Raw genomic sequence first — 22,017 nt, 5'->3', positions numbered from 1 at the left:
CTGGAAAGTGGAGCGACCAATAAAACAAATAGTCGAGAAAGCAGACTCAAGACTGATATTCATGGACGCCAGACTGAGATCCATACAAAGAATATAACTCATCCACAAAAGGGGTGGCTTAGTAGCCGCTTGTTCGACCGATTCTTGAGTATTGTTCGTCCGTCTGGGCGCCTTAGCAGCTAGGAGTCATAGGAGAGGTGGAGAAGATTCAACGAACGGCGGTGCTTTCTTCACGGGATTGTTTAGAGATTGCAGAGATATTGAACAAACTCCAGTGACAGACAGTGCAAGAGAGGCGTTATGCACCACGGAGAGGTATTCTACTGAAATTTCGAGAGAGCACTTTCCGGAAAGAGTCGGACAACATACTGCTGCCTCCTACATAGATCTCGCTAAATGACAGTGATAAAAAAATTCGAGAAATTAGACCTAATACAGAGGCTTACAGACCGGCAATAATCTTTCCTTCGTGGGGGACAAAATCATGTGGAATTCTTTTAAAGATATTTCCACCATTTGACTGTTAAGTTTTCTTTTATTTGACACAGTAGTAATTTCATCTTTATAACGTTTCTCATGTTCATGTTGAAATGTTAAAATAAGTCTGACTGTCTGTAAAATGTCATCGTCGAAAGAACATATTTATGGTCTTATAGACCAGTTGTCATATTATATGAATACATATGGAAGGTATACAATACGGCTGCATTGTGCACAGTGAAATACCATTAAAACCCAGTATAGCGTCCAGAATGAGGTTTTCACTCTGCAGCGGAGTGTGCGCTGATATGAAACTTCCTGGCAGATTAAAACTGTGTTCCGGACAGAGACTCGAACTCGGGACCTTTGCCTTTTTTTGGCAAGTTCGCAGAAGAGCTTCTGTGAAGTCTGAAAAGTAAGAGACGGGGTACTGGCAGAACTGAAGCTGTGAGGACGGGTCGCGAGTCGTGCTTGGATAGCTCAGTTGATAGAGCACTTGACCGCGAAAGGCAAAGGTCCCGAGTTCGAGTCTGGGTCCGGCAAACAGTTTTAATCTGCCAGGAAGTTCCAGTATAGCGTATTTAACAGCCAATATATTCCTGTGACGTGCATTCGTCACTTCTGTTCATCAGCTGACGTTAACATATGTCAAACATCGTAAAAAAGAAAGATGCCGACAATCATCTTCCCAGGCGCCATTCGCGAGTGGAAAGGGAAGAGGAATCATTTAATGGTAATAGACGTACGCTCCGCCACGCCACACACCAGCAGGTGGTTTGGGGGGGAATTGATGTAGATGTAAATCGTGGAACGCTGAATCGTAGTTTTGATACACGACGATAATGACTTGAATTTAGACACGTGTTGGTAGGCCTTTCTCCTTCTTACACAAGGCAGAATCCAATCTTCTCAGAAACGATCAACATTCAAATACGATTTATGATTAAACAACCTGCTGCATAATCTCTCCTCGTTTACACGAAGTAGATGGCGTCACTCGTAGCTATGTAGTCAACTGCTACTGACACGCCAATTTGACGTTCGCTTTATACCGCGTCGACGGTGTTGCAATTTTAATGACCAATAGTGTAATTAAGAAAGCAGCAAAATTAGAGCTCGCTGATGATAGAGTAAATGTTTCGAAACGCCCCCCAGGGCATACGTTCACTTGGATGTTTGGTGCTGTGCTAAGTGTGTCGCGAAACTGCGCTAAACACCAGACGGACGCGACTTCCGGCGTTCCGAGAGGCGGCGTGCGGTAATTGGAGGGTGTCTGTGGCGGGGGCGGTACCCCACTCAGCGCTGTGGGCAGGTGTGGGGGTGGAGGTGGCAGCGAGCCGGAGGCCGGAATACCGTCCGGCGAGGCGGCGCTTCATTACGCAACGACCGCAGGCAGCCCGCCGGGGGATCCGCGCTGGCAGCGTCTGCACGGTGGGGGTTGCACGGGCTGCCGCCGCGTTAACAAGTTGATTCAGCGTCCCAGAGGGCCGCACCCAATCCCTGTCGCACAGAGCAGAGTTATTTCAGGTTGTAGAGTTTCAGCTGCACAGTGGTCGGTGGCAGTGTCTTGTGTCGAAATCGTCTTAGCAAGAAGGATATAGCGTCACTCTACAAAGGAGGCAGTTTATGGAACTCGTGAGCGTCCCATATTACAACACATACTTTTTTTTTTATAAGAAATAGAGAATGGGGAAAGGAAGGGAGGAGATGGATGCGAATCCGTGACTTACAGCCGCACAGGGCACTGTGGTAATGCAAAGGCGAAAGATGAAAATTTGTGCCGTACACGGACTCAAACAAGGATTTACCGTTTCTCATGAGCGGTTGGCTTAACCGCTTCGGACATTAGGACACGGTCCCTGACCAACTCAAATTTCCAACTTATCGCATGCTGCAGTGCAGCGGCGCTCGTTGATTAACCCTCTATTCGCAACTTACAATATTAGTCCTTCCGCTCTGAAACAAATTCCACGGAGCCGTCGCGCCCGTCGCGCTCATATGTATGTTCTGTCGGACATGCCCTTCAGAACAGACGCCACTCCCACATATTAATTTATGTAACAGCGCGAAGGCTCATTGAGCCTTCTTACAACGCGGAAATACAAGTATCGCCCGAAATCCTACGGGAATCGATAATTTGCGAGTAGACGGTTAACGAATGAGTGATCGCTGCGGCATTAACCGAATGGGATGAAAATCCGTAGATGTGATGTTCATGTACAGACAAACAAATCAAATTACTACAATTACGGAAAAATTGGATGATTTATTCAAGAGAAGGAGATTCTGAAATTGAGGAAGTCAATAATGCGTTTTTGCAGCTCTGGCCCTAATGCAAGTAATTATTGGGCTTGGCATTGATTGATAGTGTTGTTGGGTGTCCTCGTGGGGATATTATGCCAAATTCTGTATGCTGGTGGGAATCGTCTTGCTGAAATGTTATCCCAGGATTGCTTAGGATTAAGAGCAACAAAACCGGCAGCGGAATATCGTCGACCCACCGATGAGCTGTAATGGTGCCGCAGCTGCAAACGAAAGGGGCCCTCCTATGAAAAGGAATGGCAGCTCAGACGATCACTCCTGGTTGTGGGGCCATAAGGCAAGCGAAAGTCAGGTTGACATCCCACAGCTCTCTGGGGCGACTGCAGACACGTCTTCGCTGGTCTTCAGAGCTCATTTAGAAGCGGGACTCATCGCTGAAGACAACTGTCATATTCCAGGCTGAATGCGCCCGACACCACTGCAAACCTGGTTATCAGTGTACAGAGGTCGATGACTGGCGGCGTAACGGCTACCGTGAGCTCATCCCCCCTTTCTGTGAGCAGCCTATTAATGGGCCGTGTGGTCAGTCAAGCACCAGCTGCACGTCGATAATGATGACAAATCCGTGCCTCTGATTGCCACTCTGACGATTGCGGGTCCTCTCGTTTTGTCGTGTCCCGAGGTCGACCGCTTCCTTCTTAACCCTGTGTTCGGATATTCGAGGGTGAGTCAAACGAAAACCTTAAATATTTTTTAAATATTATTTATTGTACAGAAGTGGTACAAAGCTGTATCACCCCACGCTCAATGCAAGTCCTCCAGCGCCTACAAAGTGCATAAGTTCCTTCAGAAAAAAATTCGATTGGAGTCTGCGCAACCACTCACGCACCGCTTAGCGTACCTCTTCATCAGAACAGAACTTCTTTCCTCCCATTGCGTCTTTGAGTGGTCAAAGCATATGGAAATCACTTGGTGATAAGGAATGGCGCCATTCCTTGCTCGCCCTCTTCGTTTCCGGTTGGTGGAAGTGAACCCAGGTTTCGTCCCCAGCAAGGAAGCCATCACCTCCTCGTTCAAAGCGCCGAAGATTCAAATGGCTCTGAGCACTATGGGACTTAACATCTATGGTCATCAGTCCCCTAGAACTTAGAACTACTTAAACCTAACTAACCTAAGGACATCACACAACACCCAGTCATCACGAGGCAGAGAAAATCCCTGACCCCGCCGGGAATCGAACCCGGGAACCCGGGCGTGGGAAGCGAGAACGCTACCGCACGACTACGAGCGCCGAAGAAGTTCTTCACAAGCATCAACACGTTCTCATATTTCAGGAGTCAGCTGCCGTGGCACCCATCTCGCAGACACTTTCTGAAACTGGAGCACATCATGCACAATGTGGTGTGCTGACCCATGACTACTCTGTAAACATGTAGTGCTTCATGCTTTCCCGGCGATCTGTTGACATCTTAGATATTCGGGAATCCAGCCAGATGTTCGCGTCGTTCTCGCACGATATTTCAACAGCGTGCCTCGCTGTCTTCTTCAGGTGCTACATGAGACTGGTTCAAATGGTTCAAATGGCTCTGAGCACTATGGGACTCAACTGCTGAGGTCATTAGTCCCCTAGAACTTAGAACTAGTTAAACCTAACTAACCTAAGGACATCACAAACATCCATGCCCGAGGCAGGATTCGAACCTGCGACCGTAGCGGTCTTGCGGTTCCAGACTGCAGCGCCTTTAACCGCACGGCCACTTCGGCCGGCGAGACTGGTCCTTGGGTCGATCGAGTCCAGTATTTATGCCTGGAAGGAGCTGGGCGTTCCCTAATCGGTCCGCGCCGAGTCGAGTGTTCCCTCTGTGGTCCGCGCCCGCCAGACTCGGCTTCAATGGACCCCTCCAGTCGCGGATGTTCCGACTGCCGTCCGCGCCCGTTTTGGCCGTCCTCAACGGTTGTGGTAGTCATCTGAGGTGTGTCAGACCTGATCTGAGATGTTGGGTACTCTGTCTCATGATTGTTACCACAATTTCCACTTTTTTTTTTCGTGCTGGGCGCTCCATAATCGGTCTGCGCCGCGTCGTGTGTTCCGTCTGCGGTCCGCGCCCGCCAGAGGCGGATACATTGGCCCACTCTGGTCGCCAGAGTTCAGACCGCCGTCCGCGCCCGGTCTGGCCGGCTTCTGATGTCGAGTTCATGATCTGGAGTGTGTCAAATCTGGTCTCTAAATTCCGACACCTTGTCTCACGGCTGTTCTCTCGGTCTCCACTTATATTTCTTGTAGAATCCCGGAGTGTCCGGCGTTGAGTTTTCACAAGCTCAAGCGCTGGATTCCAGGCAGTGGTAATTTGGTATCCCGAGTCACGGTTGATTAGGTTGTCTGTGACCTTAATCTCAATGGCTTCTTTAATGACACTGTCCCAAAATCTTGAGGTCTGTGTCACAATCTTGGTGTCATTGTAATTCATTGAATGACCCAGTTACAGACAATGGCTGATTTAGTTGCCTGTCAGAGTCTGGTAGGTCTCTGGTGTTCTTTACACCTGATGTCCACAGTCCGGTGGTCTGGCCAATGTATGGCATCCCACAGACTCGACACGGTGCGGACCGATTAAGGAACGCCCAGCTCCTTCCAGGCATAAATACTGGACTCGATCGACCCAAGGACGAGTCTCTGGTAGCACCTGAAGAAGACAGCGAGGCACGCTGTTGAAATATCGTGCGAGAACGACGCGAAAATCCGGTTGCATTCCCAAATATCCAAGATGTCAATCTGTAAACATGCTGCAATGTCATTCCGTGTCACTCGGCGGTTTTCCTTCACTATGGCTTCAACTGCTGCAATTTTCTGTTGAGTCACAACTCGTTGTGCCTGACCTGGACGAGGAGCATCTTCCACTGAAGTCACACCATTTGCGAACTTCCTACTCCTTTCGTACACTTGCTGCTGTGACAAACATGTATCATCGTACTGAACCTTCATTCGTCGATGAATTTCAATAGGTTTCACACCTTCAGTACGCAAAAACCGAATAACAGAACGCTGTTCTTCCCTCGTGCAAGTCGCAAGTGGGGTGGCCATCTTTATACTGATACTGCGAAGGTATGTGTGCTATGCTGCCACCTACAGGCCATTCTTCACCCTGTTTGTAGCACGCTTACCAACTTGCAGGATAACGGCGCGAAATTTCGATTTGTTATTACAAATTTAAGGTTTTCATTTGACTCACCCTAGTAGGTCATCCATCCCTGCCAACATCGTAAATAGTGGTATCGCTCCCACTCAAATCTCGAACGAGTCGTCGATTACTCCAGACAGCTTCTTCGAGCATTTGGGTCATTCATGTCAAGTGTCTCAGTTTAGAAAATGCTCCCAGCTCGAACATCTATAATTTCGATGAAATTTATGCAAACAGAGCTTGAGGGACCTGCATGACTTCTGTAAAGTTTCAAGTTCACCTGGTACCTTCGTGCGGGGTAGCCACGTGGTCTAGGGCGCCTTGCCACGGTTCGCGCGGCTTCACCCGTCTGAGGTTCGAGTCCTCCCTCGGGCATGGGTGTGTGTTCTTCTTGCCATAAGTTAATTTAAGTTAGATTAAGTAGTGTATAAGCCTAGGAACCGGGGCTTGAGAAGTTTCGTCCCATAAGAACTTACCTGGTACTGAAGTCGTTCTTGTGAAGACCACTTTTTCGGAGGCCGAAAAGTCACGAAGAAATCAACTTTCGCTTGCCACTGTTCCCAATCTAAAAAAGCTAGCCGCTTGCTTCTGGGCATAGTGGTACAACTTTTTATGTTCAACACATAAATAATAGAGGCAAAGTTCAGAAAACAATGCTTTTATCATAATATCAGTTACAAATGGCTAATAATTCATCTTGGGACAAATTTGTCCATGGTTTAGCAAGGTGCAAGTAGTGAGGAGAGATCACTAATGTCTGTCTGGCCGTTAGATATTTCACAAATTAGGGCCTAGTTTGCGTGTTTGATAACGGTGCTACCGTCCTATAAATTCGCGAAAATATGAATGTACCCAAGTTATAGCCGTGTTGAAAGTCATGTGACTCAAAATGGACATCTACATCTACATCTACATGACTGTTCTGCAATTCACATTTAAGTGCTTGACAGAGGGTTCGTCGAACCACAATCATACTATATCTCTACCATTCCACTCCCGAACAGCGCGCGGGAGAAACGAACACCTAAACCTTTCTGTTCGAGCTCTGATTTCTCTTATTTTATTTTGATGATCATTCCTACCTATGTAGGTTGGGCTCAACAAAATATTTTCACATTCGGAAGAGAAAGTTGGTGACTGAAATTTCGTAAATAGATCTCGCCGCGACGAAAAACGTCTTTGCTGTAATGACTTCCATCCCAATTCGCGTATCATATCTGCCACACTCTCTCCCCTACTACGTGATAATACAAAACGAGCTGCCCTTTTTTGCACCCTTCCGATGTCCTCCGTCAATCCCACCTGGTAAGGATCCCACACCGCGCAGCAATATTCTAACAGAGGACGAACGAGTGTAGTGTAAGCTGTCTCTTTAGTGGACTTGTTGCATCTTCTAAGTGTCCTGCCAATGAAACGCAACCTTTGGCTCGCCTTCCCCACAATATTATCTATGTGGTCTTTCCAACTGAAGTTGTTCGTAATTTTAACACCCAGGTACTTAGTTGAATTGACAGCCTTGAGAATTGTACTATTTATCGAGTAATCGAATTCCAACGGATTTCTTTTGGAACTCATGTGGATCACCTCACACGTTTCGTTATTTAGCGTCAACTGCCACCTGCCACACCATGCAGCAATCTTTTCTAAATCGCTTTGCAACTGATACTGGTCTTCGGATGACCTTACTAGACGGTAAATTACAGCATCATCTGGGAACAACCTAAGAGAACTGCTCAGATTGTGACCCAGGTTTTTTATATAGATCAGGAACAGCAGAGGTCCCAGGACGCTTGCCTGGGGAACACCTGATATCACTTCAGTTTTACACCTATCACATTACATGCATTAACATCAGTCAATAGAGCACATATCATTATACTAGAAATACTAATTTCCATTGTGTAAGGTGTAAAAACGTCTCCTAAACTACTGTATTACACGGCATCGTTCAAACTCAGTGAGGTGTTGATGGTCTTCAGTAACACAAGACTCGTCTGATGCAGCTATCCTCGTTAGTCAATTTTGTGAAAGTCTCTTCATCCCTTCACAACTACTGCAACATACAGGTTGGCTATGATTACACTTTCACTACTTGAGCCAATGTAGACGGAAGACTATTTTACCGGCTGCTCAGCTTCATAGCAATGACGTTCGGACTGCGCGTGACAGGATTTACGTTGTTAGTAGTGTTGGTGTCATGACTTGCCGTTAGGCGCCGTAGGGTTGAAACACATGCACCAGTGTGCATTACAGTTGCGCACAGTCAACATGGATTTGTACAAGATGAGCAGGGCTTTACTCTTAAGTCTACTTTGTCAAGAGAACAGCAATAGTGCTACTGGTCTTCGCGAGTACTGACGCATTAAAGGAATAATGAAAGGTCCTCTTTCCACACCGAAGTTAAAGAACATGATTCGGAAGTTCCAATTAACTGGAAATTTGGGAATTGCTCCTACGATGGTTCAATGATCAATAGCGCCAGAAATTTTTTAACAAATACTGTTCCTATGGCCGAGAATGCAGGACGCAATGTGTGATCTTCAAGCAGTGCACGAGCTGTGTCACGGCATTTGAACATCCCATGGCCTACCGTTCGAAAAATTTTGCAAATGGAAGAAAAACGGAATATCTAATGTGGTTCCGGGGTGTCGTGGATGCAGATGGTCGCTACATTGAACAACGTTTGTAACCTGAGAGATAAACACGGTACGGAATTAACAAATGTTACCCTCTCATGTGGAAATGAAAATGTTTTTATTCGTAATTTTTCTTCCGCATATCCTTACAAATGTTTCCACAAGGGGTTGCATTGACCTACGATCACTCGTTTGTCATAGAGGCTATCTCAAGCAGCGAAAGTTTATTAGTACCACTCTGTACTTTTGAACCTGTTTAGTGTACCTCTTCGGTCCAAAAAGTTTCGAGAATCAATTAATAAAAAATAGAGAAAATTTAAGATGGTGGGTTTGATGCTTCAGGTTTTCTACACAGTTTCCCACTCAATTGAGTACAACGCCCTGAACGTTCATACAACTTATGTGAAACTGCCAGAAAAATCTGTCTTTGGGTTGTTATTAAACTCGCGCATCACACTGATTTAAATGTCGGTACGTATTCACAGCGTCGACCCTTCATATGTAGCTCTACACTTTGTCGTCTTGTGGTGGAGTATTATAGAAAGTACCAAGTCTCTTTACCCATGATAACATTTTCCTGAAAAGAAAAGTCCAAGATTTGCATTTCAATCACGGAAGGAGTCTGCGCGTCGTCGTTTTTGCTGTGGAGTCTAAGGGTGCGACGAAAACTTCGCACAGACTAATCTCATCTTCAAAACCTTTTGTAGAATATCTTGAACACTTGATTCGGAGTTGTTGCTCCACTGCGATTTGTGACAGTATAACGTTGGCACACCACTGGCCGAACTTCCACTACTTAACACGGCCTGCTCACAGGCGACTGGGGGAATGCGCATCTGTTGTTTACAGTTGTTAGTTCAAGCTGTCACCGTATCTACTGGACGGCCATCGCATATATGCCAGGAGTAAAATCACTCTCAGAATTTTTTGAACGAATAGTATAGTCTCAAGCCTTGGTCTCACTTTACAGCTTTCCTCCTTTCCCCCTCCTCCGACTTCCCTCCTTGATTCCTCATGATGGATCCCATGTCGCAACATTACAGAAAAATAACATCAGAGAAGAGTTACTAACACTTACATTTATATTCCATGTTAAATTTTTCGAAAGACAAAAGTGGCTCTGAGCACTATGGGACTTAACATCTGTGGTCATCAGTCCCCTATAACTTAGAACTACTTAAACCTAACCAACCTAAGGACATCACACACATCCATGCCCGAGGGAGGATTCGAACCTGCGACCGTAGCAGTCGCGCGGTTCCGGACTGAGCGCCTAGAACCGCTAGACCACCGCGGCCGGCTTTTCGAAAGACACTTTTCTTACTGTTACCAGTCTTCATTTTACATCCCCTCTACTTCGGCCATCGTCATTTTCCTGCCGAAATAGCACCTACTAGTTTTAGTATGTTATTTTTTTAAACCAATTCCCTCAGCATCACCTGATCACATTCTACTACATTCCATTACCCTAATTTTACATTTGTCGATGTCCCCTTAAAATTTCTTTTCGAGAAACTATATTTCTTTTCAACTGCTCTTCGAAGTCCTTTGCCATCTCTGACGGAAGTACGATGTCAGCGGGAAACTTTAATTTTTGTTTGTTCTGTCTGACCTTTAATTTCCTTTCCAAAATTTTCTTTGGTTTCCTTTACTGCTTGCTAAATGTATAGATGAATAGTATCGGCGATAGGCTACACCCCTGTCTCACTCGCTTCTCAACTTCCGCTGCCACTTCAAGCCCTTCGAAGTCGGCCGGGGTGACCGAGCGGTTCTAGGCGCTACAGTCTGGAACTGCGTGACCGCTACGGTCGCTGGTTCGAATCCTGCCTCGGGCGTGGATGTGTGTGATGTCCTTGGGTTAGTTAGGTTTAAGTAGTTCTAAGTTCTAGGGGACTGATGACCTCAGAAGTTAAGTCCCACAGTGCTCAGAGCCATTTGAACCATTTTTGAACTCCTTCGACTCTTACGAGTGCAGTGTGTTTTCTGTACACGTTGTAAGTAACTTTCGCTCTCTGTTCTTTACCTCTGTTACGTTCGTAATTTCGAAGAGTGTATTTCATTCAATAATTTCGAAAGCTTTCTGTAACTGTGCAAGTGCTATAAACGTAGGTTTGCCTTTCTTCAGTTTGTATTCTACGATAAGTCGCAGAGTCAGTAATGTTTCGCGTGTTTGTTCATTAACGAGAAATCCATACTAATATTCCTCACGGACGGCTTCAACTAATCGGTTCGCTTCTTCTGTAAATAATTCGTGTCAGTATTACGCAACCCTGACTTCATAACCTGGCGGTTCTGTAATATTCATAGCTACCAGCACCTGCCTTGTTTGACATTGGAATTATTTCATTGTTCTTTATGTCTGTCTGTATTTCGCCTGACTCTTACCTGCAACAGACGATATTAAAATATTATAAATCACTTCGCTCGGTGTACTGAATTTCTGGCTGTAATTTTGCAGCTTTCCTGAATCATCGTCTGCTGTACAGATTGTTTAGACGAAGGATTTAGATGTCGCTCATGAGCACAATTTAACACAATGTAGTCTGTCATGTTGTCGGTAAATTTCGTAAATTACAGCATCCTTTCGTAGATGCTGAAACGGATTTTGCGAAATTTTTTGCAAAATATTAGTTTAAGATTGAGAAGTCATGTCACCAGCTATTGTCACGTCTTTCACACAGCTAAATGTTAGCCACATAGTTTATTAAATGCACGTTAATTCACTATAACGTTAAATCACGTTAACGTGCTACACTTCTTAACGTAATTAGTGATGCACGTCACTGATTTCGTACCACACCATGAACCGAATATTACAATGACTGGAGTGTACTAGAAGAGCCATCACTTTGCTTTGTGGGAGCTGGTACAACAGGAGCAGGGAGTATGTGTAATATCGCCATCTTTGCAGAGAACTACTGCCTCCAGGGTACTACGTATTCACCCCAATATAGTGCCATTTAGTCCCGAACTGACTATAATGTAAATTCAAAAATTGAAAAAATTGTAATATTAACACTCTTCTATAACTGTTTACCACAAAATACGAGGTGCGGCTAGAAAATAACCGGACTGATGCTGGAAAAACATTTATTTACAATTATTTACAATTTCATGTTATCTCCTTCAATGTACTCTCCTCCTCGGTCTCTACACCGCTCCATACGAATTTTCCACTGTTCATAGCAATGCTGCAGATCATTTTCGGTAAGTCCATACATTACTTCCGTCGCTTTTTCTTTTACTGCTTCAACAATCTCAAATCTAGTTCCTTTCAAAGCTGACTTGACTTTAGGGAAAAGAAAAATGTCACAGGGGGCCAAATCAGGTGAGTAGGGTGGATGATCTAAGATGGGAATGTTGTGTTTTGCCAAAAACGTCTTCACTGACAACGCACTGTGAGCTGGGGCATTGTCTTGGTGAAGGATCCATGACTTTTTTCTCCACAAATCGTTCCGTTTTCTCCGTACTCGCTCACGTAGGGTAGCCAGGACGCTAATGTAGTAACGCTGATTCACTGTTTGTCCCTCTGGTACCCAATCAATGTGCACAATCCCTTTGATGTCAAAAGAAACAATCATCATTGCCTTGAATTTCTATTTTGACATTCGTGCTTTTTTTTGTCGTGGAGAACCAGGAGTTTTCCAATGCATCGATTGGCGTTTAGTTTCGGGATCGTAAGTAAAAAACCACGATTCATCGCAAGTAATAACATTTTGTAAGAAGGTGGGATCACTTTCAATGTTTTCCAGGATGTCAGAACAAATCATTCTTCGGCGTTCCTTCTGTTCAATTGTGAGACACTTTGGAACCATTTTTGAACACACTTTGTTCATGTTGAAACTTTCATGAAGAATCTGCCTAACACTTTCCTTGTCAACTCCTGTTAACTCAGACACTGCTCTGATTGTTAAACGGCGATCTTGTCGAACAAGTTTACCGATTTTTTCAATGTTTGCATCAGTTTTTGCTGACAATGGTCTGCCAGTGCGAGTGTCATCACTGGTGTCTTCGCGGCCATCTTTAAATCGTTTAAACCACTGAAACACTTGTGTTCGCGATAAACAATCATCGCCGTACACTTGTTGTAACATTACAAACGTTTCACTTGCAGATTTTCCTAGTTTGAAACAAAATTTGATGTTAACACGCTGTTCTTTCTGTACACTCAACATTTTCCGACGCACAGACAAAACGTCAACTACTTAAAACAGACGTCACGGACAGACTGAGTGCAGGAGGCAGATGAAACTCGAGCAGTAGGCGGAGCGAGAGTCACGTGACAGGCCACGCGACTTTCAGCCTTATTGCATTCGTTTTATTGTTTCACCGGTACTAGTCCGTTTTTCTTGTAGCCACACCTCGTAATTACAATGTCTGAAAAAGAAATTGAAGCACACAGGAGGGGAAGAGGAAAAGAAATAAAACTTCGCAGGTTGAGAGACTATACGATGTTATTTCAGTCATTACGAAATGGAGTCATATTTATAGCGAACTTAGCAGTATGAGCCCACCTATTAGCATAACGTTGCTCCCCACTGGCCTCGGTGTATGAACTGATTCGGTTTGGAATGGTGTCACAAAGCCATTGTGTCATCTCGTGAGGCAAGCTGGCCATAAATGATGTAACTGGTTCTTCATATGCTGGATAGTAGCGCTGGGATGGAGTTGATGTCCGAGCTGAGCCCTCACGCGCTATATCGAGGACAGATATAGGAACCTGGCTGGCCTTGGGAGTACCTCAACGTCACACAGACAGTTCACAGAGAGACGTTCCATGTGTGAACGAGGACCGTGGTGTTGAAAAATGACGCCACGATACTTTGGCGCGAAAGGTAACTCTTGAGGGCGCAGCAGGAGGTCTGTCTGCCATCCGAGTTCCTTCAATCGGTACAAGGAGTGACCGGGAATCGAACCTCACGACTTCAAGGTTAACAGTGCCTTACTCTCCAACACATCGGATGAATGGTACCTATCTACAAGCCATGGTCATGTGGGGAAGTGAAGAACCGCTATCATCGCTAACCATAATGTGACGCTATTCATCAGCAGTCCAGGGTTCCCAGTCACCGCACATCCTAACACAGCCGCTTGTGTTGTGGCGTTACTGACAACCTATGCACGGAACAATATTCCCTTGTCAGGCTGCTGCTAATCTCTGACCAATGGGGCAGGATGGCACAGAACGTTGTAAGGAGTTAATAATTTATTCTCAGATGCCAGGAGCAGGCGTAAAGGCGTTACGATTTTCTGGGTGCAGAATACGGCGATCCTTGCTCGTGGGTGTCAGACGTGGTCGGTAGAAAATCGGAAGCTGGTGAAATGGAGATCCACAATGAGGCCCTTTCCCAACTCTGTTACGTGCTGATAAGGGTGTCTCACACAAGTACTCGGTACCTCCCAAGTCTCTCGTAGTGATTACTCAACACATGAGAATGTTCACGCCTCTTACCTACCCTACTAGGCTGTTAATACGGGTACAGACGAACTGCGCTAATGCACTCTGGTGGATGTTCAGCTGGACTAGTGAACTTACATTTCTGATCAGTCACACACAAGCCAATGCTCTATGCATGTATGAAGTTACACTGACATGTCACCATATCTTATGGATGCTTCACTTGTTGTCAGGCGGTGTATTATTGCGTATTTTCGCACATACACTCACAGATATCCACTTTGACAAAAGCCTTATCCGCAAAGCCAATATTACGACTGGTATGGGCGTATACAAAGGGTGTAATGGACATAAGTGCAGATATTTTTGTATGAGATAGCTTAATATGCACGAGGGTTACTCGGAAAGTAAGGAACGATCGGTCGCGAAATGGAAACCACAGTGAAAATCCGATGAAGTTTTGCACAGGTGTGTCTGACAGTGTCTCTAGTATGCCCGTCGATCGCGTTACGTCGTTCGTATTAGTTCTGAGCACACAGGGAGCACATAAAGATACCCAGGACAATAGTGTCTCTCGCCAAGTACGAGGGCCTGGTGAGAATTTTCGCCTGAAGTTAAGCAGCCAACATTACATAAGTGTCGTGCGTTGTCCTCTTCAAGACAATTCTCAGCTGCATTCTGCAGGGGCAATGAAGTTGCTCCTGCATCGTTTTCAATTGGAAATGTTTGATTACCCACAATACAGCCCGTAATTGTCTCCTTCTGAGTTTCATCTCTGCTCACATGAACCACTGGCTATGAAGACAACATTTTGGCACAGACAACGAGCTGTTGGCCAGCGTAGAGATTTGGCGGAAAGCACTGGCGGCTGCCTGCTATAACAAGGGTATTGGGAAGTTGGTACAACGCTACGACAAACGTCTAAGTCGGATCGGCGACTATGGAGATAAGTAGCTGGAAGTTGTAGCTAACTGTTGCAAATAAAACAGTTTTGATTTTCACTGTGGTTCCATTTCGCGACCTATTATTCCTTACTTTCCGAATACCCCTCGTACATACATTATTGCGTTGGTTGATTTTTGCTGTCTAACAGTCTTCTTGCAGACACGTCACGTAACTTACTACCTGGTGTTTTCTGCACGGTCGTAACTGCACCACCAAGTGGACTACGCCTATCAATTTCGACTAAAAGTTCTGTGTCCACATGTCCACCTTTCAACACCTGACACGCTGCCCAGGGGAAAATACATAGAAAGATAGATCCCTTATCATTTAGCTACAAAATAGCAGGTCAGCAACTGGAAGCAGTTAATTCCATAACTTATCTGGGAGTACGCATTAGGAGTGATTTAAAATGGAATGATCATATAAAGTTGATCGTTGGTAAAGCAGATGCCAGACTGAGATTCACTGGAAGAATCCTAAGGAAATGCAATCCGAAAACAAAGGAAGTAGGTTACAGTACGCTTGTTCGCCCACTGCTTGAATACTGCTCAGCAGTGTGGGATCCGCACAAGATAGGGTTGATAGAAGAGATAGAGAAGATCCAACGGAGAGCAGCGCGCTTCGCTACAGGATCATTTAGTAATCGCGAAAGTGTTACAGAGATGGTAGATAAACTCCAGTGGAAGACTCTGCAGGAGAGACGCTCAGTAGCTCGGTACGGGCTTTTGTTAAAGTTTCGAGAACATACCTTCACCAAAGAGTCACGCAGTATATTGCTCCTTCCTACGTATATGTCGCGAAGAGACCATGAGGATAAAATCAGAGAGATTAGAGCCCACACAGAAGCATACCGACAATCCTTCTTTCCACGAACAATACGAGACTGGAATAGAAGGGAGAACCGATAGAGGTACTCAGGGTACCCTCCGCCATACACCGTCAGGTGGCTTGCGGAGTATGGATGTAGATGTAGATATGGCTTGCTTTTGATGCATATGCTTGCAGGTACTAAAACAAAAATTCGACTCGTAATCGCTATCATTATTAGTCAGCAAAAGACGTAAATACTGATGAAATGCCGTGCAGTACACCGTCCTCAGCAGAAAGTGGAGTGTGACGAGCGCAGCAGTGCACCGACCTCTGCGGCGATGTAGGCTGGGATGACGCTGAGCAGCAGCTGCTCCTGCTGCTCCTTCTCGCACTCCAGCTTGATGCGGGACTCGATGCAGGTGCGCGTGCCCTCGAACGTGTGCTGGTGCGCCGCCTCCGTCATGTGGCGGTAGTAGAGGCCCGTGCCGCCAGCGCACGCCAGCAGCAGCGCCTCCGCCAACAGCTGCAACACCACAACACACACGTCGTGCCCTCAGTCCAGTCACACGTCCACTCAGAAAAGTGCGCGTCAGCTGCAGGACATTACGACGGGGCGTCCGCACTCTAAGCTTCGAGTGTATATTCGTAGCGCCCATCGCAAGTATGTCGTGGGACGTTATCATTTCGGAACAGCTGAGTGCATAGCCAACGACGAAACAATATTTGGGACTGCAGGCTCCCTCGGAGAATTTTATTGATGTAATCTTCCCGGATATACAGCCGTGTCGTTGTTGCAACGTTTCGAAGAGTTCCTTGCTCGTCATTGGACTCTTGGTGGATGAGTTTGCGGTTCAACGGCTATAAAGGAAAGAACTGGATGTGGACCCGACAGTTTGCCTGAAGATGAATAGTGAGACAGTCGTCGAAACATTGCACCAACGCGACGCCACGACTGAGTCGATAATCCGAGAAGGCCGTCCGTTGTGGCCGAGCTGTTCTAGACACTTCAGTCCGGAACCGCGCGGCTTCTACGGTCGGAGGTTCGAATCCTGCCTCGGGCATGGATGTGTGTGATCTCCTTAGGTTAGTTAGGTTTAAGTAGTTCTACGTCTACGGGACTGATGACCTCAGAGGTTAAGTCCCATAGTGCTCAAAGCCATTTGAACCAATCCGAGGAGATTTCATAAACGTAACGTTACGTTTTCGACTCGATCACAGGACAAATAATTCACAAAGCAGCCATATTAATATCCTTGGTGGTAGAGGTCGACCAAACTGAATTTTCGGAGAAAAACCATTCCGTTATAACGTGCAACAAATACACGTAAACATGTAATTAATTACTGAACAATGAGTTCCATTTTTTGCATTTTCTTACTGATATATGTAGCATTCCATACTTTTTATATTGAAGGCTATTAGAGACGTCATATATATATATATATATATATATATATATATATATATATATATATATATATATACTCCTGGAAATAGAAAAAAGAACACCGTGAATTCATTGTCCCAGGAAGGGGAAACTTTATTGACACATTCCTGGGGTCAGATACATCACATGATCACACTGACAGAACCACAGGCACATAGACACAGGCAACAGAGCATGCACAATGTCGGCACTAGTACAGTGTATATCCACCTTTCGCAGCAATGCAGGCTGCTATTCTCCCATGGAGACGATCGTAGAGTTGCTGGATGTAGTCCTGTGGAACGGCTTGCCATGCCATTTCCACCTGGCGCCTCAGTTGGACCAGCGTTCGTGCTGGACGTGCAGACCGCGTGAGACGACGCTTCATCCAGTCCCAAACATGCTCAATGGGGGACAGATCCGGAGATCTTGCTGGCCAGGGTAGTTGACTTACACCTTCTAGAGCACGTTGGGTGGCACGGGATACATGCGGACGTGCATTGTCCTGTTGGAACAGCAAGTTCCCTTGCCGGTCTAGGAATGGTAGAACGATGGGTTCGATGACGGTTTGGATGTACCGTGCACTATTCAGTGTCCCCTCGACGATCACCAGTGGTGTACGGCCAGTGTAGGAGATCGCTCCCCACACCATGATGCTGGGTGTTGGCCCTGTGTGCCTCGGTCGTATGCAGTCCTGATTGTGGCGCTCACCTGCACGGCGCCAAACACGCATACGACCATCATTGGCACCAAGGCAGAAGCGACTCTCATCGCTGAAGACGACACGTCTCCATTCGTCCCTCCATTCACGCCTGTCGCGACACCACTGGAGGCGGGCTGCACGATGTTGGGGCGTGAGCGGAAGACGGCCTAACGGTGTGCGGGACCGTAGCCCAGCTTCATGGAGACGGTTGCGAATGGTCCTCGCCGATACCCCAGGAGCAACAGTGTCCCTAATTTGCTGGGAAGTGGCGGTGCGGTCCCCTACGGCACTGCGTAGGATGCTACGGTCTTGGCGTGCATCCGTGCGTCGCTGCGGTCCGGTGCCAGGTCGACGGGCACGTGCACCTTCCGCCGACCACTGGCGACAACATCGATGTACTGTGGAGACCTCACGCCCCACGTGTTGAGCAATTCGGCGGTACGTCCACCCGGCCTCCCGCATGCCCACTATACGCTCTCGCTCAAAGTCCGTCAACTGCACATACGGTTCACGTCCACGCTGTCGCGGCATGCTACCAGTGTTAAAGACTGCGATGGAGGTCCGTATGCCACGGCAAACTGGCTGACACTGACGGCGGCGGTGCACAAATGCTGCGCAGCTAGCGCCATTCGACGGCCAACACCGCGGTTCCTGGTGTGCTGTGACGTGCGTGTGATCATTGCTTGTACAGCCCTCTCGCAGTGTCCGGAGCAAGTATGGTGGGTCTGACACACCGGTGTCAATGTGTTCTTTTTTCCATTTCCAGGAGTGTATATATATATATACTATAGGGTGAGACGGCCAATGATCCTTTCCGTGCAGATGCACAACCAGTCCCGAATTCCACTGGAATCAACGATCACTGCCAGTAGTGACGGTAATGCGGAGGAACACTAAGTTAGTAGCGAGTGGTCAGGTTGGGAATTTGGGTCGGTCAGGGACAGTGTTCGGATATCCGAGGCCGTCAAGACGAGCGTTCGCAAGAAACGGAAAAATCCGGGCTCGAGCCTAGGTCCGGCACATATTTTCAACTTTCCCCAGCGATTAATTTCAACGTCGTTGTTCGTCTGATTAAAAAATACGGAATCTTGATTGCAGTGACTTACTGATACGAATTAATTCGTACAAAACATGAAACTGAGACTTATAACAGTTACAGGCATTCTGTTCTGTCTGATACACGATCTGCTACGACAACGAAACTTTCATCTTCCAAACTAACCTAGACTTCAAGCTACGCTACAAATCTGACTGGAGCCACAACTTAGTTACTGGCTTTAAGAGGAAAGTACTAATGACATTTCAACATACCAAGCCACAGATACCAAGAAAAGAAACGCTCGCATGCAGAAAAAGTAGAAAATAAAGGTCGAGATGTCCGCTTTATGACAATAGTTCTTTTGTATCTGGCAGCATTATCCCATCCTCGTCGTCAATGTAGTGGACTGAAAAGGCAGCCAGTCCACAGAGACGGGTAGCCGAAAGGGCACACGTACACACACGCCGACTGGCGCGAAGTCTGGAACAGGATACGTGATGAATGTGATAATGAAAAGAACGTAGCTACTAGAACACTTAACTTTTATAACGTCCTTTGGTGTACAGCATTCTTGATGATACAAGTGAGACTCTTTACATTCATGAAGTAACTAATGGCGCCTTGCTAGGTCGTAGCCATGGACTTAGCTGAAGGCTATTCTAACTGTCTCTCGGCAAATGAGAGAAAGGCTTCGTCAGTGTAGTCGCTAGCAACGTCGTCGTACAACTGGGGGCGAGTGCAAGTCAGTCTCTCGAGACCTGCCTTGTGGTGGCGCTCGGTCTGCGATCCTGACAGTGGCGACACGCGGGTCCGACATGTACTAATGGACCGCGGCCGATTTAGGCTACCACCTAGCAAGTGTGGTGTCTGGCGGTGACACCACAGTTAGGTTTAAGTAGTTCTAAGTTCTAGGGGACTGATGACCTCGGAAGTTAAGTCCCATAGTGATCAGAGCCATTTGAACCGCTTATTGGAAACTGTCACCTTACCATTTGCCTAGCTAAGCACGACTATCGGTCAAAACCAAACTTCCATACGCCGTCAACTGTGTGCCTACAGCCTGTACTCTTACACTCATTATGTTTGTTCCCACTCAGGGGAGTCATTATACATGAAAGTCGCTTGCCCGGTGTCAGCAGATAAATAGGATTTTGCAGTGTCTATATTATTCTGAATTGTGATACGAAGTTGCATCATAATTCGGAATAATACAGGCAGTGCAATACCGTATAACTCGTATCAGTCCGTCACCGAAAGCAGTGTTTTAGACGAATTCATTATTACGTATTTCGATGTAAACAGCGTTACACTGCAAAATATGTTGATAACAGAAACGCCAAAATGAGGCAAAAGCAGAATTGGGCCGTCCACAATACGCAAGTATATCAGGGGCGCGAAGACGTATCAGTTTAAAAGCTGCTCATTGGTTACCAGACGGCATCCTCACTTTCGCTCGCCCCAACTTGACACAAAGGCACATCGCCAACACCTGCCCTACACCGCGGCCGAGCGACGTGGCGCAGTGGTTAGCACGCTGGACTTCCATTCGAGAGAACGACGATACAAATCCGTCCCTGACCAACTTAAATTAGGGTTTGCCTGAAATCCCTGAATCACTCCAGACAAATGCTCGTACGGTTCCTTTGGAAGGGCGAGGCCTATTTCCATCCCCATCTTTTCGTAATTCGCTCTTGTACTCCGTCTATAATGACCTCGCTGTCGACTGGACATTAAACCCTAATCTTCCTTTCTTCCTATACCACGAACAAGCGCAGTGCGAGGACGACCCTTTGTAAATTCTCCAGTTTTGCACTGGTGAGGAATATATCCCTAATATAATGATGTCTGTCTCTCAGGTGGCTCGAAGCCGTCCACACACAGGAAACCGTCTCTTGCAAACAGCGACAATCTCTGGTAGGTGTTGTTTGTCTAGACGGAACGCGTAAGTACTCTGCACTTGTTGTTAAGCGCAGTGTCGGAGATATTCCCCCGATGATATAAAAAAAGAACACGCGTTGTGTCAAACGTAAAGTAGGCGCGCCAGGTGGGCGCTTATGGAGACGAAAATGTTCAGGTTTCCAGCCACACAGCTGCGAGTAAGGCGGCCACTGGAACTGTCCATATAGATACTGGATTGGCGATTGCCGCGAAGAGGTAAGCGATAGTACAGGTTCAACTCAGAACCAACAGAGATTGACAATATCCAGACACACCACATTATACGAACTTTTATGCTAGGATTATTGGGCCGGCCGGTGTGTCCGAGCGGTTCTAGGCGCTTCAGTCTAGAACCGCACGACAGCTACGGTCGCAGGTTCGAATCCTGCCTCGGGCATGGATGTCTGTGATGTCCTTAGGTTAGTTAGGTTTAGGTGGTTCTAAGTTCTAGGGGACGGATGACCTCAGATGTTAAGTCCCATAGTGCTCAGAGCCATTTGGGATTATTGGCGATAAGGTCTCCTCAGCATACTAGATACTTATGAAATTAAGACAAGATAAAGTGGAATAAATATGGTAAATAATTAGCTAGAATACATGACGATCTGTACACATTTATTTAGCCTCTAGGCCCGGAAAACTGATAAAGAACTAAATGACTTCACTTAACATATACAACGATTAAACTACACGCCCGAGCAACGGAATACAATAGAGTAACAATAGCTTTGGACCATGCCATTTCAACTGATAATGCTTGATTAACTTTCTTTTTAAATCAGGAATCGGAAATGATATCTTACATAGCCATTAGATAGTATAGTTTGAAAGTATTCATTAGCCGAGCGGTCTGGGGCGCTGCAGTCACGGACTGTGTGGCTGGTCCCGGCGGAGGTTCGAGTCCTCCCTCGGGCATGGGTGTGTGTGTTTGTCCTTAGGATAATTTAGGTTAAGTAGTGTGTAAGTTTAGGGACTGATGACCTTAGCAGTAAAGTCCCATAAGATTTCACACACATTTGAACATTTTTTTGAAAGTATTCTTTGTACTATTTATATACAACTTAGAGTATGATTCCTTTTTGTAATCTTGTTATGCTTCGGGTCACACTTGAGAACTGCTAGGCACACACAGTCTCACAGCATCCCCAGATACTTTTTTCAGTTTATTGTTTTATGGAAATGCTACGGACCAACAATACAA

The 22,017-nt window shown here is 46.2% G+C and overlaps 1 protein-coding gene across 1 annotated transcript in view; it reads right to left on the bottom strand.

Annotated features, from left to right (window-relative positions):
* Positions 1-22,017, bottom strand: part of LOC126253553 (adenylate cyclase type 2) — a 330,392-nt gene that overhangs the window by 270,666 nt on the left and 37,709 nt on the right. Inside the window, exon 2 of the mRNA XM_049954961.1 lies at positions 16,039-16,233. Coding sequence (XP_049810918.1) covers positions 16,039-16,173 — 135 coding nt within the window. The 5' untranslated portion in view covers positions 16,174-16,233. The remainder of the gene's footprint in view (positions 1-16,038; positions 16,234-22,017) is intronic.

Source organism: Schistocerca nitens, chromosome 4 (genome assembly GCF_023898315.1).
Source record: "Schistocerca nitens isolate TAMUIC-IGC-003100 chromosome 4, iqSchNite1.1, whole genome shotgun sequence".
NCBI lineage: Eukaryota > Metazoa > Arthropoda > Insecta > Orthoptera > Acrididae > Schistocerca > Schistocerca nitens.
The sequence above is the reverse complement of the archived record's forward strand: the minus strand, read 5'-3'. Positions and strand labels throughout refer to the sequence as shown.